The 25284-nt window shown below is 39.5% G+C and overlaps 1 protein-coding gene across 3 annotated transcripts in view; it reads right to left on the bottom strand.

Annotated features, from left to right (window-relative positions):
* Nucleotides 1-25284, bottom strand: part of LOC126473608 (GTP-binding protein GEM-like) — a 460931-nt gene that overhangs the window by 46496 nt on the left and 389151 nt on the right. The window contains exons 4-5 of one of the 3 annotated variants that reach the window (XM_050100774.1): nt 16722-17002; nt 278-380 (exon numbers count right to left, since the gene is read on the bottom strand). In XM_050100774.1, the coding sequence (XP_049956731.1) occupies nt 16731-17002 (272 nt within the window). In that variant the 3' untranslated portion in view covers nt 278-380; nt 16722-16730. Of the gene's footprint in view, nt 1-277; nt 381-14965; nt 17003-25284 lie in introns of those variants that run through there. The other 2 variants (XM_050100775.1, XM_050100773.1) reach the window with 2 other exon arrangements.

Genomic DNA, 25284 nt, shown 5'->3' with positions numbered 1-25284 from the left:
ATTGATTACAGATTCTGTATCTATATGGCTCAGTACATGAAAAATTTCTCCATCAGTAGCATTGTCAATAAATTACCTAAGCAGTCACTGTTGTGTGTTTAGTGTCCAAACAACAATGAGAATCTTAGACAAATTGCAATTACTACTCTTAAAATTGTGTGTAGCAAATACTGCTTCATACCTGTGCACACTTTCATGGAGATTATTGACATCTTCTGCAATAATATCAGCAGTTCTGAGACTGGTGCTTTCCTAATTGCAGTATGTATTCCAAGCACACTCCAGATAAATGCAGTGAGAATCAGTTCCAGTACCTTACTTCCCATGACAGTCAAGTTGTAACCTCACCAACTGAGCTCTATGGTGAGAAATGTTGTCATCTATAAAAAGTAAATAACTGCAATAGCACCAGCATGTGGTAGTTAGCTGTTGATTTATATGTTTGTCCTGTGTATCAACTCCACTGTTAATCATGATGATGAAGATAGAGTAAGTGTCAACAAGTACTTCAATTCCATACGTACTGCTGATCTACAAATAAGTAAATCCAATATCTAAAACACTGTAACAATGATAGGTAAGTATTTTATTCCCTTACACTACATATGCTGCAACATTCTACATAAAATTTGACTGTGGAACAGGCATTGAGTTGAAAATATTTTCAGTTTCCTTTGACAGCTAAGTTTTCTACCTGGAAGTAATTTTGTGTCAATAGCCAGGCAATGAAAACTTTTGTTGCAGCACAATTCATCCTTTCTCTGGACTGAATTGAACTGAAAGAAGAATAATGAAGTTCCTTTTGTATTCCCACCTACTGTTGTAATGTGTGCATTATCGTAACATTTTAATGTTGCTGAGTATCTCCAGGAGGCCCTTAGCCATTGCAGTACTTCTTCCTTTCCTGTGCTGTAATCTCACTCTGTGACTTCATCTTCTCTCAGACTTGGCCTGCAGAACAGATACCCGTGGACAATGTAGCCTGTTTGTTGGACATTGATTGTGGCTTTTCCCCACTTTGTGTATTTAGTTTACACCATTTATTTTGGTTAACTCATACTGGTTCCCCACATCTGGGTTTGACATCCACATTTTCAAAACTTTTACAGAAATCAAGGCCATATGGGGAAGATTTCTCAATATGCAACATGGTAGTCATTCCATGTGGGGGGTCATCAGATACAGTGATATATTGAGGAATAGGTTCCTGTCTGCCTGGAACACAGGGACTCCAGGTAGAAGTGATAAAGCCAGGTGGCCATTGCCCGAGGGGAGAGCCCTCATTTGGAGCATGTGGCATCAGGGTGGATATCTCTCACAATGAAAAAATAAAAGTTATCAGCTGGTGTCCGTCAGACTCTGGCATCCACTTCAAACATGATTAAATGCTTCACTGCAGATCATGGCCTTTCCCCTCTTGGCCACGCTATAGGAGGGAACTGAAATCGAGTAAACTGCAGAAACTTATTCTTCCCTGTTTCTGGGTTGCACCTGAAATGATGCGAATCCAACATGGATTCTGGAAATATCAGTCAGGTAATTGCAGTATTTCTTGATTTATGAAAAACCTTTGACTAAATACCACATCAATGCTTATTATAAAAAGTACAATCATGTGGGGTATCAAGAGATGAGGATTTTTTTGGTAGGGATGACACATCAAGTTATTGCGGATGGAGAGTCATCGACATATAACTTCGGGTATGCCCTAGGAAAGTGTGTTGGTGCCTTTGCTGTTCATGTAGTAGATTAGTGACCTTCCAGACAATGTTAGTAACAATTTCAGACTCGTGCAGTTGTCTATAATGAAGTACTGTCTGAAAGAAGCTGCATAAATATTCAATCAGATCTTGATAAGATTTCAAATTGGTGCAAAGATTGTCAAATTGCTTTAAATGTTCATGAATGTAAAATTGTGCACTTCACAAAACAAAAAGATGTAGTATCATATGAGTATAATATCTGAGTCACAGTTGGATTTGGCAAAGCCATAGAAATACCTGGGTGTAACACTTCGTAGCAATGTGGAATGAAATGATCATGTAGGCTCAGTCGCGTGTGAAGCAGGTGGTAGACATGAGTTTATTGGTAGATTCTGGGTAAGTGCAATCAGTCTACAAAGGAGACTGCTTACAAATCACTCATGTTACCTATCCTACTATCCTAGAATATTCCTCACATGTGTGAGACCCATATCAAATAGGACTAACGGGGGATGTTTAACATAAACAGAGAAAGGCAGCATATACAGGGCTATTACAAATGATTGAAGCGATTTCATAAATTCACTGTAGCTCCATTCATTGACATATGGTCACGACACACTACAGTTACGTAGAAAAACTCAAAGTTTTGTTCGGCTGAAGCCGCACTTCAGGTTTCTGCCGCCAGAGCGCTCGAGAGCACAATGAGACAAAAGGCGACAGGAGCCGAGAAAGCGTATGTCGTGCTTGAAATGCACTCGCATCAGTCAGTCATAACAGTGCAGCTACACTTCAGGACGAAGTTCAACAAAGATCCACCAATTGCTAACTCCATTCGGCGATGGTATGGGCAGTTTAAAGCTTCTGGATGCCTCTGTAAGGGGAAATCAACGGGTCGGCCTGCAGTGAGCGAAGAAACGATTGAACGCGTGCGGGCAAGTTTCACGCGTAGCCCGCGGAAGTCGACGAATAAAGCAAGCAGGGAGCTAAACATACCACAGCTGATGGTTTGGAAAATCTTACGGAAAAGGCTAAAGCAGAAGCCATACCGTTTACAATGTTCAGCATTTCTTAAACAGGAGATTGGAAAACCGATGGATCGGTCGTGGTGGAGATCATGATCAACAATTCATGTCATGGCCTCCTCGCTCTCCCGACTTAACCCCATGCGATTTCTTTCTGTGGGGTTATGTGAAAGATTCAGTGTTTAAACCTCCAAGAAACGTGCCAGAACTGCAAGCTCGCATTAACGATGCTTTGGAACTCATTGATGGGGACATGCTGCGCCGAGTGTGGGAGGAACTTGATTATCGGCTTGATGTCTGGCGAATCACTAAAGGGGCACATATCGAACATTTGTGAATGCCTAAAAAAACTTTTTGAGTTTTTGTATGTGTGTGCAAAGCATTGTGAAAATATCTCAAATAATAAAGTTATTGGAGAGCTGTGAAATTGCTTCAATCATTTGTAATAACCCTGTATGGTTACAGGCTTGTTTCACCCATGGGAGTGTGTCACAGTGATGATGAAAAAACTGAACTAACAGACGTGGATTTAAATTACCCCTTTCAAGAACCAGTTTTAAATGATGAGCCTAAGAATATACTACAACCACCTACGTATCACTGCTGTAGAGATCATTAAGACAAGATTACATCAATTATAGCATGCACAAAGGCATTTAAACAGTCATCCTTTCTGCATTCCATATGTGGATGGAGAGGGAAAAAAACTAGTAACTGGTTCAATGGGATAGTCACATTGCCATGCATTTCACAGTGATTTGTAAATTATAGATGTAGAAGTAGGGCTGCAAGACAACAAGATTGCACTGTAGTACTCACCCTCCTTTTGAGGGGGATTCACTTCCTGAGAAAGTAAAAATTATGGTCTACTGTTGTGATGTGAAGTTGTATTTGCTACCTCCAATATGGTGCTTTAAGTGCCAATGTTTCAGGCGTACGTCTTCATGAGCAACTCAAATTGTGGAGACTGTGGTTGGCTGCTTTGTGAAAACCCACCACGTATGAGCCCATCTTTCAGAATTAATCGCAATTATGATCATCCTCCCGATTCTAACTGAGGAACGTGAAACATCCAGAAACTGAAGTCTTCAGTCATTTCTCGTACTATGAAGCTCAGACTTAAGTGTGATTCTATATATTACATCCCAATGGTATCAACTTTTGCCACTTCTGTGACCAACTCATCAGCAGTTCCTCAAGTATTTACTACTAACATTTCCTTAATGTAATCTCTGGTTAATATGCAAGTAAATTTGCCCTGCAGTTCGTCAAGTATTTACTTCTAACATTTCCTCAATGTAATCTCTGGTTAACATGCAAGTAAATTTGCCCTTTTGGTGCAGTAGGCCCTGCCCTCTTGTAGTACCTGCAGCACCATCTTTGGGGAACTCTACTTCCTGCACCCAGAGGAGAAGCAGCATCTTTCTCTGTTTCTACCAGCGACAGAGCACTATTTAGGGAACCCTCTTCCTCGAAATCTACATAGCAGTGAACAGGCACCAGCAAGCGGATGAAGGAGCTATGTACAGACTGCCAGTTCTAGATCTACCCTCTTCTCTTCCACTCATAGCCTCACAAAAATAATCTGTGCTAGAGCACCCTCTAAAGTAGTTAAGCACAAGAAGAAGAAACCTGTGATAAAAAGATTACTCTGTTGGCCCCAGAGGCAGCAGATCCACACACTATTGGACTCTGAACTCATGTTCATTTATGTTGTTCCATCCCCACTGGAGCACAGCCCCTTCATACAATTCCAGGACATTCTTAACATGATGATTCAATGGAAGTGCAATGAATATTATTGTCACCTGCTACAACTACAACAACTAAAGTCACCTTCTGTGATCTGTATTGCCCTCCAAGAAATGCATTTTACTGATAATCATTTTCCAACACTTTAAGGTTACCATGGCTTGTGTTAGAACTGGCTAGTCTTGAGAGAACATCAGGAGGGGTCTGTACATTCGTTGATACTGATCATTTGAGAGTGTACTCCGTCCGTATCACACTAGAAGCAGTAGCAGTGTGAGTATGAACGACCCCAGCAATCATGTTATGCATTTATTTGCCCCCAGTTGGGGAAGATGGTCATCTTAATCTGACAAGTCACCCCCATCCTTTCTCCGACATGTGGATTTCATCACATACCACACCTATGGGGAAGTACTGTGTCATGTAGTATGGGTCTGTTGGTGATCAACTTCTTTCTGATATTCATCTGTCTCCCAATTGTAGTGCCCTGCACACTTTAGTGCCACCCATGACACCTTTTTGGCTATTAACCTTACAATCTCTCCCCCCAATCTTGTGGTTTCTCTATAATGGTCTCTATGTGGTGATCTTCGTGTTTGTGATCACTTTCTGGTGATTCTGTCCATTTCCTGTTACTGCCTAAGGGACAAATTCCCATATTGGCCTCTTCAAAGCACCATCTGGCAATTGTACACTACTGCCATCAGCAGATTGTACTGTCGGGGCTGTCAGACACATTTCCGATGCAATCCTCGCACTGCTGGAACTGCTATCACCCTTTTTATGGCCCTCTCCACTGGTGGCCAGTACCGTGTTGGACCAAAGACATTGCTACATCTGTTCAGGTCTGTCGCAGGGCTCTACAGTAACTCAAGTGACATATTTTACAGACCACTCTCAGCCCTTTTAACAGGCTCTGTACCCATCTCACTACCTAATTAAACACAGCAAGAAGGAATACGATGAATGCTACATCTTCTCCTTCAGTAACACATTCCTCTTCATCTCAGATGTGGGCCAAGCCTTTCAACCTCCTTGGCCACCAAAGATCAACAACTGTTTTAGATTTCCTCCTTCAAGGTAATACTTCTACTAATGTGTTGTTTCCTACTGAACACTTCCCAACCCACTTTGCCAGAATGCCAGTGTCGTTTTCTTATCTGGATATGCCGAGTTGATGAGATCCTTCTGTTCTTTACTCCCCACAACTCTGTATTAAATAATGAACCTTTCATTGACTGAGAACCGCTTAGCGCTCTTGAATCATCACATGATACAGTCCCAGACACTTGGTTTCATTTATAATCGGACGATCCACTATCTGCATGTGACTCAACGACTCCCTCTACTTGGAGTCTTTAACTATATTTCGCTATATGATATTTTCTCTTTACAATGGAGAAATAGTGTCACCACTACAATCCTTAAACCGTGGAAAAACCTGATGTCCATTGACAGCTGCTGACCAATTAAATTAACCCACATGCTTTGTAAACTGCTTGAAAATATGGGAGCTCAAATGATTATGATAGATTCTCGAATAACATGGCCTTTTGTCATCCCGTAAGTTTTGAGGAGAGAGGACCCAAGACCAACAATTTGGTTAGGTTGGATAAAGCAATTCAAAAGGCTTTTGCAGAATGCTAACACCTCATTTTAGTCTTTTTTGACTCACACAAGGCAAACGACACTGCATCATGCCATTGCATTACACTAAACCCTCCCTTGACTGGGGCTCTTTCAACCCTTTCATTTAAGAATTGTTATGTTGCTGAGCTCTGTGCCGAGTGTTATGTTCTTCCTTATCAGCGACTCTGGACTAGTGACCTCTATCATATCCCCCACCCACCCCCCACCTCTGTATGTTGACAACTTTTGAATGTGGTATAGCTCCCAATCTGTCGCCTTGACTAAACATCGGCTACAAGGAGCCATCTGGAAGGCCTTCTTTTGGAATTTTTCCAACAGCTTCCAGTTTTCTTCCACAAAAACATGAGTCATTCATTTCTGCTGTTGTACCACAGTTAACTCCAACTCAGAGCTCTACATTTTTGGACTGTATTTAGCACGTCCTGGTCTCATCCCAATTGGACTATGATTGCATTTTGCAGTTCAATGGCACATTTGTGTTTGAAATTATTGGTCCCACTACTTCATCGTGGACTCAGACTAGCTACTGGCACCTTCCAGACCAGCCCTATAGATGCTCTCACTGAAGTGGGGATATTCTTAGTTCTGATGGCACCAACTCTTGCTTACCTATGCACAAGCAGTCACCATATAACAATATCCAAATCATTTGATTATCAAATACATTCTTTTTTCACAGAAGGGGGACGATCTCCTGAACATGTCTTGACTTTCTGATGGGACCTCCACCAATTCCACTTAGGATTTGTTCTTCATATATTCCCCAGGTCTCCTAGGACAAATCTGTTTCAAGGACCTAAAGTTTAAGTCATCCCCATGACCTTCCAGTATCTGTTACTCTCAGTTCTTCACAGTATCAGGATGCTAACATCCTTTACGCTGGAGGCTATAAAACCATACGCTGTTAAATTTCCCACTGGACAACATGTAGTGTTTTTAGAGCAAAGATAATAGCCATTACCAGAGCCCTTCAGTTTATTAAACAGACCTCCCTTGAGAGTGTTTTAATTTTTAGTGACTCAATGAATCTAATCTTATCTTCACGATCCCTGTGGGAGCAATATGTACAGGGTTGTAGCATATGCATAGCCTGTTCTTGAAACTTTGTTAGTAGAATTTCTCGGGGCACTTTCTGTCTGTGCTATTCTGTCTACCTGTTTCTGCCAGTTCAGTTCTTTCAACATCTCAGAAACACTCTCCTATGGGTCAAACAAACCTGGCCCATTTGGGCTGTCCTTCTCCATATACATTCAATACCCCCCACCAGTCCTATTTCTTATGGGTCCCATACACTTGAACAGTATTCTAGAATGTGTCACACAAGTGATTTGTAAGCAATCTCCTTTGTAAACTGATTGCAGTTCCCTGATTGCTATACCCATGGATGAGCCTATGTGGTCATTCTACTAGTAAGTGTTATACCCAGATTCAAACTGTGACTCACTAATATTATTTTCATAGGATACTATGGTTTTTTTTGTGAAATACACATTACACAGTTTTGAACATTTAAAGCACTAATTTGAAATCTTATCCAGGTCTGACTGAACATTTCATACAGCTTTGTTCTAACTGTATTTTGTTGTAGATAACTGCATCGTCTGTGAAAAGTGTGAGGTTACTACCAAGATTGTCTGCAAGATCATTAATATAGCTCATGAATAGCAGAAAGGACACAACGTGCTTCCCTGGGGTACACTCAAAGTTACTTCTACATCTGTTGCTGACTCTCCATCAAAGATAACATGCTGCATCCTCCCTACCAAGAAATCCTCAACCCTGTCATATATTTCGTCTGATACCTCATACGATCATATTTTCGATAATATGCATAGGTGTGGTACTGACTCAAATGCTGAGGAGAAGGTTTAGCACTCTTCAGATTTCTTCTTATTGTGTTTAATTAAAAAGTGAGCCTCTTTAGGCACTAGTTCAGTTACAAATTCAATTTAGAATCTGAGAGCAATTTGTTCAGGCCCTGGAGTTTTGTTGAATTTTATTAAATTCAGCTATTTCTCACTGCCATTAACGCTGACATCTGTTTCACTCATCTTTGCAGTGGTGCAAGAATTAAATTGAGAGCACACTCCTAGATTTTCTTTCCCAAAGGAATACTTTAAAAAAAATTGCTACCCTCAATTACTGTTCATGTCTGGACACCAACTTTGGTGCCACTTTTAGATGTGTAAGAATTGTTTTTGTATATGATCTTGTATTTTATGTTTCAATAGATTTTGAAGAGCCACCACTATTTTTGAGCACGACTGAATAAAATAACAACACTGGTGTAGGTATTGCGGGTCAGACCGAAGTCTCGCACATGCGGTTGTATCAGGGACCACCTGCTGACAGGGAATATACTGCCGCGAAGATGAGACAGTTACCACATGCTGCAGCCAAGCAGGGGGATCAGAGGCGTAACACCACTGACACAGCTGTGGTATGGGTGACCTAATTACTTCACATTCGAGCCATTTTTCTGTTGTGGCTTACTGTATTTTTTGTATCGATCAGAATATAGAAAATTCTTCGCAACCTCAGTTTCCTAATCCGGTCAGAGAAAGAGACTCTTTGCAATTACATGACAACTCTCGCACTTTTTTCAGTCGACAAAATTATTTTGATAATTTTAGAACCGATAGATTTGGCTAAAAGCATTTTTTATATCAGAAAATTCAAAGTATTTCGTAATGGTCCTAATTGTTTGCATCCCTTGTACTGGATTCAGCAATTTACTTTTTCTTTGCCGCCAAATTGGCCTGTTTCTCATAAATTAGAATTTATATTTGTAGATTTTTGGAAGGGAAACCGTCGACAAGAATGTGACCGATTGCATGTTTATCAGTTGAAGAATTCCAAAGCGCTTTCCTCGCAGCATACTGGTCTGAGACGACACAGCGTGCTGTAAAAGGCAAATTGATAAATTTACCGAACTTCACCAACTCGAATTTTGAAACGTTAACATACAACAAAACCAGCATTTACTTGAGCCATTCAGCCCGTCAGGTTTGAACCACCTCTGTATTTCAAAACTTCCAGGAAATTTGAAATGTGCGTTAAGAGCAAGTGAACAGACAGCTTTTCGCGGCGTTTTACAATTACTTGAGATTGATCACAACCGAAAGTTTCACTACAAACACAACGATGGCCATTCTGGACGTTTTTCAATCACAATAATAGTAATTATTTCGGGAACGTAAGACGTAACAGAAATTTTGACAACAACAACCAGAATTTTAATTGAAATTAGCAACGATGTTTTCTGCAGAACCAAAGTCTTCCTAGTATCTACAGCAGAGCCATAATTTTCAATAGTCTAGTCAGCAATATGTTAATTCCGGACAACACATAAATCAGCCTTTGCCGAAACAGCTGTCACAGCAGCAAACATTCTCACAAAATGATTATGGCAATAATTTTGTACAAGAACAATTTCCGTAACTACAGACAGCAGCCGCACCAGAAAACTCTTATGGCAATGCCTAGCACTTCCAAGGTCATAGTGGAAATAAACAGGGAAACAGATATTTTAATCATAATTACAGGAATAAAGGGCACTTTAATAACAACTAGTCTTTATGCTTAAATGAACCAGATTCGCCATCCGATGTGGCCGAGCGGTTCTAGGCGCTACAGTCTGGAACCGCGCGACTGCTACGGCGCAGGTTCGAATCCTGCCTCGGGCATGGATGTATGTGATGTCCTTAGGTTAGTTTGGTTTAAGTAGTTCTAAATTCTAGGGGACTGATGACCTCAGAAGTTAAGTCCCATAGTGCTCAGAGCCATTTGAACCAGATTCACATTTTCACCCGCAACAAGGTAATCTAAATCATTCAGAACCTCAGCGCACTGTTCAAATAATTGAAGTCGCTTCTGCCAACGCACCGAACGGTGCAGACGCTATGCAACAATGACTAGCCTTCCAGGCGTCAGATTATGCCGATGTTGCGCCAACACAGGGTACATCGCATTCTGCACACATTATAGAGCATATGATCCGCTTAGAAGACATCATGGATTTACTGTTACGTGAAATTGACCAGCCTCTGAAGCATCTTTATTATCCTGTTATTACCATTCAAGTAGGCAAACACGTATTAAAAGCAGTTCTGGATTCTGGTTCTCTTGTTATTGCCGCCAGTGACGCAGCATCCAACCGCTGCATTTTTGATGATTCTTGTGCGATGTTACAAAATCGAAATAAATGGTGCTCTGCCTGGTACAAGCGTTGAAGTCAAATTTGAAACTCATTTACAATTTTCTACTCAAGGTCACACGTTTTTCGCTAACTTTCTTATCGTTCCTATTTAAATAACTTAAGTCATTTCTTTAACAGGCATAAAGCAGTGCTGGATTTAACAACTCCTGTATTACGTTACAAAACGACGACAATATGATATTTTTAAATTTTGATCAGAGCTTCTCTACCAAGGAACAAGATAATCGCCTGCATTTTCTTTCCTCAAATAGAAATATCAACTGTTACATCACACATTTAATTCTGCTGACCCGTACCGTGAGCGGAACGATGGTGGCACTGTGACTGACATTTTCGACACGATTCAGAACAAAGTTGACAATTGTAAAGCCACCTCTGATTTTCATAAACAACAATTACGGGAAATCTTACGAACTCATGCCCACGTTTTTGATCATGTACTTGGCACTATTCGTGGTTTTCTTTATGAATTTCGAGTTAAGCCACGCAGTACTTTTGTTAGACGACACTACACCATTGCTTTTGTTTATCGTCTGAAAGTCAAAGAAGAAATGAATTCCATTCTTCAACATGGTATTATTGAGCCGGCACCCAGTCCTTACAACAGTCCGCTTCATATTGTGCGAATGAAAGTTGGTTCACTGAGGCTTGTTCTCGATTCGAGACAAATCAACAACATTATACCAGAAACCGATAGACCGCAAACCTAGGAGGAGATTCATCAAAAATTTCATGGCGTCACAGTTTTCTCCTCCCTTGATTTAAAATACAGTTTCTGGCAGATTGAACTGCACCCTAATTGCCGCAAATATACGGCCTTCCTCTGTTTTGGCATATGCTATCAGTTCCGTAAACTTCCTTTTGGATTAAATATTTCGTCTACAGTATTCATCAGAGATTTAAATTCTATTTTACCAGAGCATTTGAAAAATAATATTACCACTTATGTCGATGGTGTTCTCATATCCGAAAAGACGCGGGATGAGCACAACGATACCTTGAATTCTTTGTTACAAGTCTTTTATGACCCATTGTGCTAGAGTCAACCTCAGCAAATCTGAATTTGACAAATATGGCATCAAATTTTTGGGTCACGTCATATATGTTTCTGGCACTGAACCTGACTCGGATGTGTTGCAAGCTATCTGTGACATCACCACACGCACTTCAAAACGACAAGTCAGACGTTTTCTCTGTTTGGTCAATTTTTTCCTTCGTTTTGTGCACTACAGGGCTCTCGATATCCCACGTTTGTACCAACTTAGCGGCAAAAAGCTCCAACTGGTTCTGACACGACGGAAGCCAACAACAATTTGTCAATTCAAAAGTCGTGTGGGCCTTTGCCAAATTCCGACACTTCTTATTTGACAAGATTTATACTGACCACAGAGAGCTGCAATTTCTTATGTTCGCAAAACTTTCTCATGAGCGTTTACATCGTTGGGCTATGTATTTACAAGAATTTCGCTTTACGGTCATCTATATTCCCGGTGTTGAAAATATTGTCGCTGATGCATTATCTCGCTCACTTGGTAGTACTGTGTGTGGCGTGACAAAATTCTGTTGAACAACCAATTTCAGTGTGTTGTACATTCAACAGGTAGCTTTCGAAAACTATTTCTTAGGCGATGACCGACATTGCTAAAGAGCAAGACAGGGATCCGATCTGGAAAGACATCAAACGGCAATGGCACGACAAAAACAAACCTTCTATCAGATTCTACTACCTCGTTCGGAACACCATCTTGTTAAACGGTTAACACCTGACTGTTCTACCTCGCGTGTCTGCATTCCCGAGCATCTAGTTAACGAACTTGTAGGGTTCATACATCTCGGTTACGCTCATTATGGAGCCCGCAAATGCTGTTTCATTCTTCGTCAAACGTCTTATTTCTTTAACATAGAGAAATGCATTCGTCGTGTTCTTATGAAGTGCAAATTATGTCAGAAAGCCAAGACAACAATATCTTCCTTTTATGCTCAGCTGTATCCGATCATTCCTGTGAAATTACATCTAGCAGCCGTTGACTTACACGGTCCTATTGTTACCAGCACACAAGGCTTCTCTTATATTTTCGTAGCTGTGGAGCTCACGTCGAAATTTGTTTCATTCACACATTTGCGTAGTGTACCAGCAAAACTGTGTCCGCCGCCTTTGTTAAGATTTTTTTAACAAAAGTTGTTCCCGTTGACAAGGTCATTTCAGACAACGGTCTGCAATTTAAGTCAAGTTACTGGACTCGCACTCTCTCGAGCAGGAAAATCAAATCCATTTACATTTCCCGCTATCATGTTTCTTCAAAGCCAGCTGAACGCATTATGAAAGAGATACGTAAACTATGCAGACTGTACTGCCACAAGAAACGCAGAGATTTGGACAAATACATTTACACATTTCAGGATGTTATCAACTCGATTCCCAACGCTTCTACTTTACTTTCCCCGTACCTTCTACTGAAAAAGAAACTGCTACCTGACAGAATCAGAGAACTAATATCGATACCTAAGTCACGTTACTTACGACACAATCAAATAGTGGAAATAGTCCTAGGAAACGATTCAACGCCAGCAGCCTTCCGGAATCAAAAAATTACATCAGTTAATGCCATGAGGGATGGAAAGAGCAAGGCAGAAGTGAGTAGTAGAATTGCTCAACCAAAGGCTGCTTTTAAATGCCACCAGGGATGGAAAGAGCAAGGCAGGAGTGAGGAGTAGAATTGTTCAAGCAAAGGCTGCTTTTAACCAGAAGAAAAACATTTAAACGAACATTTCAGTTAGATCAAAATGTACTCGCCAGATCACATAGATTGTCTCATAAAGGAAAACACTTGTTCAGCAAATTCTTTCTTTACTATAACGGACCATACAGAATTCGTTGTATTTGTCATCCGAATGCTTTGGAAGTGGAAAGTTTGAGAATCAAACGTAGTATGGCTGTTCACCATATTACGAATGCCAAAGAATTACACGTGCGGGACAGACACACACAGCTTTACAGACAACGAACCTACACAGAGAATTTGTTTACTATCGGATTGGTTTGACCACAACCTACTTTGTTATTTATTCTTTTGTAATGTTCGATTTTCCCTGACTAGAGTTCTATGAATAGGACACACATACACAGCTTTACAGACAATACACACTTTGATCTGGATTACTCCAGCACTGATATTACTACAGCCTATTTGTCTTTTCTTATAACTTCGGACTTGTTCTTGTATATGGATGTACTTTGCTGTTACTCAGGAGAATTTTCGACCAATTACTTGGTGTTATCTACAACCTATTGCTTTCATCCATTTTCGTCTTCTGTCAGAAGGAATATTTGCTAAGAGCTACAATTTCTTTTTCTAAGGATCTGTTGTCATTGCAATTGCTTTGTGTACAGTATTTGGATATTATATACTTACAGCTATGAGCTGTTTTTCATGTGGGAGACAACTTATATAGACAGAACAGGGAATTTTATTTTAGTATATTTCAGATGAGTTGTATTATGAAGTTTACTGTGTATTTATATATTTGATGATTTTGATTACTGAAGATACGTAATTGGGTATATGATTATGATTTATGTGGTTTACGTATATAATAGTTATGTGAAGTTACTGATGAGATGATGACGATGATGATGATGATGATGATGACAACTTATATAGACAGAACAGGGAATTTTATTTTAGTATATTTCAGATGAGTTGTATTATGAAGTTTACTGTGTATTTATATATTTGATGATTTTGATTACTGAAGATACGTAATTGGGTATATGATTATGATTTATGTGGTTTACGTATATAATAGTTATGTGAAGTTACTGATGAGATGATGATGATGATGATGATGAATGATATTGAGATAGTGCTTAGGGCTTAGGGATCCTGTTTTCGTTGAAGTCGATTTTTATCTCACGTGATGATATTTCTGGTTTATAAGTATAAAAGATGAGCTTGGATCAGTCATGGCAGGTTGACAATAGTAACTGTTCTGCAGCTATTTGCTACTACACTGAAGTTTCTTTTGTATGATAAGTAGTTGTCACTTTCTTGAGATTTTTATGCAAGCCGGGATCTACACCTTACAGCAGTGTACATTTCTGGTCTAATTACTACTACAGACTATGATTTTTTCTTGCTTAATAATAACCTACTGCATTATCTTGACTATGTCCGCCCCCAGTAGCCGAGTCGTCAGCGCGACAGAATGTCAATCCTAAGGGACTGGGTTTGATTCCCAGCTGGGTTGGAGATTTTCTCCACTCAGGGTCTGGGTGTTGTGTTGTCCTAATCATCATCATTTCATCCCCATTGCCACACAAGTCGCCAAACTGGCATCACATCGAAAGACTTGCACCCGGCGAATGGCCTACCCGACGGGAGGCCCTAGTCACACATTATTTACATTTATCTTGACTATTCGTTCTTGTGGAAACCATGATTTTCTCATATGTACTGAATGAATTAGGAAACACATACACAGCTTGACAGGCAACATACTCACACCACTGATGCTAATACACCTAACCTGTTTCTTATTTTCAAGAATGTTGTAAGCAGATCATATATTTTACTGTTCCCCTTCATATTATCAGGAATGTTTCAAAGTAAAATTCATAAAATTTGAAATAAACTTTATTGTTTCTGCTTTTACACTCTGTACATACTGTTACAATAATGTGCCATTGGTCACTGTGTGGCACATTACATTTATGACCTCCTCTTATTTATTTAACCATACATTCCTAATACTAAGTGATAAATTACTGCGCTAATGAAAATCTGACACAACATATTAGTTCTAGCACTAGATGTGATACATTCTTAGTATTATAATCATATCAGAATAAATATTGTATTAATTGTAGTATTGTCATGACACATGAACTCAATTTTATTGATGAATGTATGGAAATAATAATCATTGATAACCATTGACAATGCGACTCTAACTGCATGGATATACTGTTTAAAGCAGACTCTATAATTTAAAAAATTAAACTTTCAGAAGAATAAGACAAAAGCATTCTTTTTACCAGCAGATGAATGAGAATGTTAATGAAATTAAGTATTTAAGCTTCCTAAAGAGTTGTCAAAGTTACAAAGAAATTAATTTTAATGAAATAGTGATGAATTATTAGTTGTTTAGCACCTTTATTATTGTTGCTGAAGGATGTAGAGCAGTTACATGTGTTTCTTTCTTTTCACAATAAGCAAACAATGCAATCTCACAATAATGTACACTCACTTTTATTTACTTCATGCTACTTCATTGCAGAGTGTCATAATTCATTTTAATTTTGTATCAGCACACAATGAATAAAAAATAATACACTAATTTCTAACAAAATCCTATCCACTCACTTTATTTAATGGCTACTTACTCTTGTTATATTAAATTACTAAATAGAAATCAAACTCTATAAGTTATAAACTGTAATAAAAATGTACTAAAAGGCACTGTTAGGTTTCATTTGAACTCACATACTATTCTTCCTTCAAGCTACACTTCAATTTCATTGTGATGTAAGGGACCAGCATATATATGGATTCTTTTATTAATTATTTATTTGTTTTTTATGTGGAAATATGATAATGTTTGTGATCAAAATTTAGTCAAAATGATGGTCTTTTTCTTTCTAAATAATAGGTGTCATATACAGTATATCAAAAATGTATAGTGCTTACAGTTCTTAAAGTAAGAAAGGCAAGTATATATTATCAGAACTCCTTATTTTGGCATATATGTCTTCAGCACCAGTTAGAATGTGGCTTTGAGGTTCAGGAGACCTCAGGTAACTTATTAAGGACCAACCTTCAATCTTCACAAAGGGATATGGTCCACTTCTCAATTTAATGCTATTTTCAGTATTTTAGTATATGAATGACATTTCATTCAACAATAGCTATCTACTAAACAAAGATAAACCTTATGGTCATCTATTGTGGACTTGTCAACTACATATATCATGCTGTAAATATATTTTGAACATGTATTCTTGCAGTATAAATTTTCTGTACAATTACATCCATCTACTTTTTCACTCATTTTATTAACAAAAGTTCTTGTGTTAATTTCTTCATGAAATTGAGGCAGTACTTTTCATCATTTGCAAAATATATGGAAGAATTTTTTTGTTAACCTTTTGACAGAAATTTTCTATTCAAATAGTGTATCACCACTTTGTAAACTGTCAACAATATTCATGGACTGACAAAATAGGCTTTAAAGTTGAAAAAGAATCTAAACTGAATATCTGAAAGACAGATGAACTCTTAGTGGTGATGAAAAGCACAACCAGAGTCTACTATGACATATAAATATTTTATTCTTAGATGAAACTTATTTACAATATTGTATTGCACTTCATACCTCATCAACTTAAAGAACATGGAGATTCTCACAATTTTTGAACTTGGAATCTTCTTTTCCAAACAGCCATGTAAACATCTGGCGGGCTTTCATACTTGCACGGACAACGCCACGGCTCTTATACCAGTGAGTTGAGCTTTCACGCTCAGAAATGACTGTGTGCAGGATTTTCAGTCGAATTTGGTTGAGAATGCCAACTAGTAGTTCATCCACATTGTGGCTGATTCCCACAGAAATTTCTATGAACTTTGCCCTGTAGGTGCATGCAAGACATTTTCCATCTGCAACAAAAACAAAACGCCTATAAAGGTTACAGAAAAACACAGAAAAGTTAAATTTTTTGATTTATAATTTACTGATAATATCTCTCACAACAATATTAATTTATCATAGCAGTTATATTGACAACAGCTGTAAAATGATGATATATGTTTTTAAAAAAATTCCCCAACCAGAGAATTTGCAGAGTTTGCAACATTTTACGAAGAAACCTGTTTCCCTTCACTAGAAATAATTGTGTATAGCAAGCTGTGTAACTTAGTTAAAAATTAAGTGTTTTCTCAGTGTATTTAATAGGAAGGGTATGTCACAGCCAGTAGTTTTTACTGGTATTTTAAAATTTAATAACTCAGAAACTTTAATGGATAGTGGAATGAAACTTAAACCAAGCATTTAGTAGCCTATATTTTGACTTCCATACTTATTTAGTTGCAATTTTTATTTTAGCTACAATAATGTACTTCCATACTACTCAACATGAAAGATGAAAACAATTTTTGCTTTTAACTATCATCTTGATACAGTAAAACAGGAATATTTACCGATTTGTTGTTTTGTCTCTCTTTAAAAAAATGTTGTTTTAGAACTTAATTTTTTTCTTCTAATAAATTAATTAAATATGACTGCTCCAACATAAAATATTAATACATTGTTGAAAAAAGTGGTTCACTATGTAGGCAAGCACTATATTATTATTCATGCAAAATTTTGTTTTTGTAGCTTTAATAAAGGATTACATAATGATACCTAAGTACATAAAACTGCTCATTATGGGAAATTGAAACTAATTTTCATCATACTTTCTTCTCAATAATAACGTGGCAAAACATTCTAGCTCTAAAATCTTGCTGATTGTGGTTGTCATTTTTCATATTATATAGTTTTGTTTCTTTTCTTTGTTTTCTGGTCTCCTTTCTTATGTTTCAGCAAGTTTTTCCATCTTCAGTGACATGTTACCTGTCCACTCACAGCAGCCCACTTTTTATACTGTCCCCAGACTTTAATCTGCTTGTCACTGCCATCATTAAAAATATTATGGTGGCCATCACAGCAATCTGAAAAGCTGACATGCCAACAAAAGCAGTTTTTGGCAAGCATTCCCAAATGCAACAACTGAAGCATTCATTTGTATACTGTGTTTGCCATGTAAACATTTTTCCAGGTGTCTAGAATCTGAAAGATCTCCATATAGTGGTTTTAGTTCAATCATAAAGAAAGGGTACTCAGAGTAGCAGATTCAACGTGCTCTCCGCCCAGCCACTACATCACAACCTGTGGAGATGGATGAAATCACGAGGGAGGAGGTAGGCATTGCGTTTATTCCATATACAGGCGCACTCTCTGGGAAAATCGCCCGCATTTTGAAGAAACACCGGGTCGGAACTGTGTTTTGTCCTCCGAATAAAACTCGTGCACTGTTGGGGAGCGCCAAAGATGACCTCGGTTTGAGGAAGGCCGGCGTGTACCAGATTCTGTGTCAATGTGGCAAGTCGTATATTGGTCAGACGATGCGTACCGTCGAGGATCGATGCCGTGAACACCAGAGGCACACTCGACTGATGTATCCGAGCAAGTCGGCGATCGCTGAACATTGTTTGTCGGAAAATCACGCTATGGAATATGAACGCACGAGGATTCTGGTACAGACGTCGAGATACTGGGACAGCGTTGTTAGAGAGGCCATCGAAATTCGCACCAATGACGACCTCATAAACCGTGACTGTGGCTATAATCATAGCAAGGCTTGGGAACCAGCGATTGGGTTAATCAAGAGTAAATCGAGCAAACGTATAGTTGTGACGACCACGGCGGACAGAGCCATCACACCGACGTCATCTCAAACGCCGTCGCAATCTGTTCCACCGCGTGACCGTGGCGTGGGGCGCGGAGGTAGCGCGCCGCGGGCGGAGGGTGTTTAAATCGGCCGCCGCCGCGACCGAACCCAGTTCCCCCTTAACAGCCATAGCGTACGGATCTCCGTGCCGGCACGTTCACAGGAGCTCAGTCCGTCAGTTCACCTGACGATGGCGACATGTATGATCGCCGAAATATTGTGCCCGTTGGACACTAGACCGGCAGTACACCCGTGGATATTTTGATTATCAAATAGGCCGGGAGAAACTCAAGAATCACTCCATCATAACTGTTTCTTGCATGAGATGTGCATTTGTATGGTTTTGTGCATTTGCTTCACACCTATTTTACTTGCACCATGGAGTGTTTCCTTTTAGGCAGAGACTGTGCCATGGATGCTCATCAGCGGATATTCTGTGAAACAGAGTTACCCAATTTACTTTTCTCATCTCAATGACATTTTGGCTGTTTCTCCTATTTTCCATTTATGATTTGATAAGTCTGCCTTGTCTGCCAATTGCTTTGCCATCAGAGTTTTTTTCCTGTCAAGTCCTTGCAGAGTCTTGCCCCCATTCTCTTCTGCACATGACCTATACATTCCATCTTTACTTCAGTTTTTCCATATGGTTTGGCTGCCATAACACTATTGAACCATTCACATCACCAATTTAGTGGGTTTATGGCAGGCTGGGTATAGCAGCTGACCTACTATAAAAAATGGAGAATGCGCCCTTGCTTTCCACACCTTCAAAGTTTCTGTCACGTTTGTAATCATTTATGTTATTGGCACAGCCTTGGCAGTGTTTTGTCAGACATTCATTGTCCAGTGCCCTGCCTGTGTATACAGAAGTAACTGTGACAGCCCCATTCAGTGATGTATTGGCCCCCTTCTGCCATGAACCATCCAATGCAGCAACAATATCAGTGGACTGACAAATACCTGTAGTTTCTTTTGCTGTCCTCTGCATAGATTCTACTGTTACGGCATTACGAAAATGTATTTACTACCTGTGAAATTTGAAAGGTGGTGATGGGAGATCCATCAGAGGTGACATTGTACACTTTGTTCCATTACACACTTGACATTCTACAACAATTTTGGTGGATAGGCATCTTCTCTTACTTATTATGTCCTCACTAAAAATAAGGGATTTTTCACTATTACAGTATTTACATTCAACACCAGACAAGAAGATAGGTTAAGGTAAGGCAAACCTACACTTACAGTTGTAGACATAAAGAAAGCATTTGGCAATGTTGACAGGAACTCTCTCTTTGAAATTCTGAAGGTAGCAGGTGTAAAATACAAGCAGCAAAAGACTATTTACAACTTGTACAGAAACCAGACACGTTATAGAAGTCCAGGGGGATGAAAGGAAAGCAGTGGTTGACAAGTGAGTGAGACAAGGCTGTAGCCTGTCCCCAGTATTATTCAATCTGTACATTGAACAAGCAGTAAAAGAAACCAAAGAAAACTTTGGAGTAGGAATTAATATTCAGGGATCACAAACAAAGACTTTTAAGGTTTGGGCAGCAAAATAACTACTGATGGCAGAAGGAGAGAAGATATAAAATGTAGACTAGTAATGCTGAAGATCAGATGGGTAGATCATGTAACTAATGATGAGATACCCAATAAAACTGGGGAGAGAAGAAATTTGTGGCTAGAAGAAGGGATCAGTTGATACGACATTCTGAAACATCAAGAGATCACCAGTTTAGTAATGGAGAGAGTAATGGGGCACGGTTGGCATTAGAACAATTTGTTGGTACAGGTTGCCTACATTAGGGGCAAGCATACATTCAGGTGCAAACCTAATGTTTTCTTTTGATTGACAGGTCCTTAACGTATTGTTCTGCTAAGCTAATTATGACGCCCTAGGGATAATCCATCCTTTTTAGAAACCCCTCCCATCCCTCCACTCCCTCCTCCCCATCCTCCTCGCAACACCTCTGGAAACCTCTAACCGTCCACCTCCTACTCATTGATACAAGTACACTTTTGGGCCTGAGTTATTTGAATAGCCCCCTCTCACTCTATCAGCTTGATTTACCAGTTAATTAAACTGATCAATTAATTAATACCTCAGCCTGTGGTAAATTCCCCAGCCCACCCTTCCCCTCACCCACTCGCCCCCCTGCACACCCACTGGGTATTGCCTCTGTGGTGAAGAGGAAGGGTCTCAGACAGGAAATTCAATTATACAGCAAAATGTATGTTATTTATTTATAAAAAATTTGATTTCCAGGGGTAAGATCTCTCTTGCTCAGCATTCTCTGTTGTTTGAAAATATGCAGGTCTTGTAAAATACCTGAAAATGAATTAATTAAATCGATCACTTTTTTAATTTCGATCACACATAGAATACCATCATGAAACACTCATCACACATAATTAGACCGTTAAAAATCTTTAGATTGCGAAGTATGCACTGTCCACCGCCTGCCAGTGCAACAGCCTGCAGGAACGAAGTGTGTGGTGGCCATTTGGAGCTTTTCGACTGCTGTACTCGCCCATACAACAGCCCCGTGTGGCACAAAGACCGGACGTCACGCTAATCCCCCAAAAACGCGCCAGGTGGCGGCATTCCTTTGGTACTTGATACCTGAGAAACTCCTGTCAAAAGACATACACTCTCTCTGTCTCTCTCTTTCTTCTCAAACAGTCACGTCCTGCAGTATGCCAGTGCCAGCTCTGCACACACCATTGATCGCAATTGGATCGACTGCAAACAAATCAGCATTTACCTGGGAAACCTGCAGCTGTGGATGACTTAGAAATATTCCCTCATTGCCGGCCGGAGTGGCTGAGCGGTTCTAGGCGCTACAATCTGGAACCGCGCGGCCGCTCCGGTCGCAGGTTCGAATCCTGCCTCGGGCATGGATGTTAGGTTTAAGTAGTTCTAAGTTCTAGGGCACTGATGACCTCAGAAGTTGAGTCCCATAGTGCTCAGAGCCATTTGAACCATTTTTTTAATTCCCTCATTATCTCAGAGTGTTTGGCTAATGGGACAGTTTTCCAGTGATCTCTGTTGGTGGTTAATAGTAATGGAATATATGGCAGGATTTGCTCCTGAAACCACCTCGCTTCCAAACCATACTGGATTTTTTGTTTCCCTTACCTCCTATCGGTGGATATTGGCACACTTAGGTCTTTTGGTGGTAACTCCATCACCTTGGAGGTAACTCAAAATTTCAAATTCGGCTGAGTTGCATGCTTTGTCTTTTTAATCAGTTTGTGGGAGTGGCCGGACAGATGCATGCTTGCAATACAACTATCGGAAACGATCAACTAATCAATTGGGAATTTGACATTGTGACTGGGTTTTTAAAGCACTACAGAATTCCTAAACTGGGTCCCTCCACTACATTCGGAAGGACTAAGGGCCCAGGGCGGAGGTAACAGCAAATGCCACTGCAAGAGTGTCCACTGCGATGTACTGAGTAGCAGTAAACATGACACACTTAAACCAGTACCCAGTTGTCATGGCTAGATGTCAGAGATCGCTGAAACACTCGCACATCCCGCACACTCTTGTCCCGATGTCCACAAGCGCTGCCAATTCCCTCACATGCCACTGGTGTGAACGCTGTTAAGGTCTGTGAAAATGACTCCCACAGCCACAGTTGTGGATGCACGTGTATGCCAGAGTGCACCACCCCTGTCATTTCGGATCTTCTCTCACGCAACACACGTCACCTTCTACTCCGACTCACCGCACAATGGTCACTCCACAAGACCTAGTTACTGCAAGCAAGAGCAGACAGATCGGCTCATTCCTTTTGCTTAACCACCCATCACAGGCTGAGCCTCCAGTTGCTGACTGCTCATGACCACTCCTGCAGCCAGCCATGGTGCACTGCGAAACAAACAGCTGCACCTTGGGTGTGTACAGGAATATACAGTTCCACCCTGACAAAGAACCCTGCCCGGTTTAAAAAATCCACTTCATCCAATCCAAGACAGCAGTGATGTCGACCACACACCTCAAACTTCACATATAAATTGTAGATTTCACTCTTTTATACAAGTTATTTTCGAAGACAGAAGGAATGAGAGCATACACGCTTTTCAGATTGTTAAAGCATCGTTACTTGTGAGAATCCTACGTTTCCTCTAAGTATTTCCTTATCAGGTAGAAGAAATCTGTTCTGATCAGTTTAATATGTTTTATGTCATAGAACACAGGACTAGAATATTAAACTCATTTTCTGCTCATGAGGAAGTGCTAAGAGCATGCTGCACCTCTGCCCCTCCTGCCACCTCACTTTCAAATTTACTTAAAGTAAACAAATGCCTCACCACATATGAAGTATTTCGAGGTAACAGCACAGAGAAGATGTAAATAAATATAAGGTTTATACTCGTTATCACTTCATAATTCAGTAATACATATGACTTTATTATGATTCTCATCTCTTCCTGTGCAGGTGGGAGATTGAAATTTCGTTAAAATATGCCGCCGCTGTGGAAAAAAGCCTGATTACTTCTCCAACTCAAGAATCACATCCGAGATACCTTAACCAGCCACCATGCGATACCTCGCTGATATCACATTGGTAGGCTATAGCACAAGGAATTCCGCCTTATGCAAGACACTTTTTTCACTTTCATTCCACCCAGACATGTTTCAGCACTTTTTGTGCTATCTTCAGTGGGTTATTTTTCTTCTTACTGTAAAATTGTTACATATTAATATTTAGAGGAACTTTTGGTACAAAATATTTACAATTGTGAATGAATAATTGTTGTAAAACATTATACATCATTTGTTTACAGTTCACTGTTGAGATATGTATTAACCTTTTCTCTTTCCAAGCCTGAAAACACACACACAAATCACAGGTCACAGAAATCAGCGTATTCACCTTGTCAACAGTATATGGGAAAACACAACAACATCAAAGCCGTAGTTATACACAAAAAACGTGATGTATACTCATTTCCGTTTGTAAATATGTAATAAAGAGATAAATAAAAATTACGTTTTGCTGTTTGCAGATGACAAGTTGTATATTGGGTAGCAGACTAGCTATGAAAATAAATACCCAGGAGCTTCATTGTAAGGTATGTAAACTTATGCATACATCCACTCTACTGCCAACAGTATGGTGATTATAACATTATGTCTGAAGTTCTAGCTATTGCTTAATTGGCAAAAGAGAGGATGTATGCATTAGTTTAGGTACCTTGCATGAAGCTATTGAGTATTTATGTTGGTAGATAATCTGCTACCCAACTACAACTTGTCATCTGCAAACAGCAAAACGTAATTTTTATTTATCTGTTTAATATACATTTACAAACGGAAATGAGTACATATCATTTGACATTACTCCTATGTAGACACACATCCCAACAGAATAAACCATCAACATCACAGAAAGAAACCTCCAACTACAAGGAAGCATACCCACAACAAACATACAAGAAATAACAGACATACTCGCGCTCATCACAGAGCAAAACTACTTCACATTCGACAAAAATTTTTACTCCCAACAACATGGACTACCCATGCGATCCCCAATCAGTGGTCTACTAGCTGACATTTTTCTCAGTCAGATAGAAAAACAAATATTTGAGAAAATGGTAATAACCAAATAGTACAAAATAATATTTTGGTTGAGATATGTAGATGACATAATTTGCTTAATAGATGAACCTCAGCCTCGCAAGAAAGAACTTCATGTCAACATAAACTCCCTCCACCCACAGATACAGTTCACCGCTGAAACACAAACAGATTGAGTACTTAATTTATGAGATCTCACCACACACAAGAGAAACATCAAACATGAATTCACAATCTACAGGAAAGCCACAATCACCAGCACCATTATTCATAACCAATCCAATCACCCCATAACTCATAAAGAGGCCAGCTTCAGATATTTACTACAAAGACTGAACAAAATACCCACAAACAAACATGATTCCACACAAGAACTGAACACAATAAAATAAATTGCACAGGGTAAATGGAAACAGAGTAGATAAAATAAACTACAAAATACAAAAACAAGCAATACATAACAATGTAACTCACACACAAACACAACCCAACACAAAACAAATCAGCAGACAGTAAACGACAAATGGCACATAATGACTTACAACAACAAAGTCACGCACAGGGTGGGTAATATACCAAAGAAACAAGGACTCGACGTAGTATACAGAACCAAAAACACAATACAAAGCAGACTTGGAAGAAATACCACCAACACTGACAAATACAGCTAGTCTGGTATACACCAACTTACTTGCAACTGCTGTCAATCTGTTTATGTGGGTCAAACATGCAGGAATTCAGAACCAGGCATACAGAACATCTCAGAGCACTGAAAAGCAATAGTTCACACTCAACATTCGCAGATCACTTGATAGCACACAATCACCACCCAACAAACATTGAAACTGACACAC

This window comes from Schistocerca serialis, chromosome 4, assembly GCF_023864345.2.
Source record: "Schistocerca serialis cubense isolate TAMUIC-IGC-003099 chromosome 4, iqSchSeri2.2, whole genome shotgun sequence".
Classification (NCBI taxonomy): Eukaryota; Metazoa; Arthropoda; class Insecta; order Orthoptera; family Acrididae; genus Schistocerca; species Schistocerca serialis.
The sequence above is the reverse complement of the archived record's forward strand: the minus strand, read 5'-3'. Positions and strand labels throughout refer to the sequence as shown.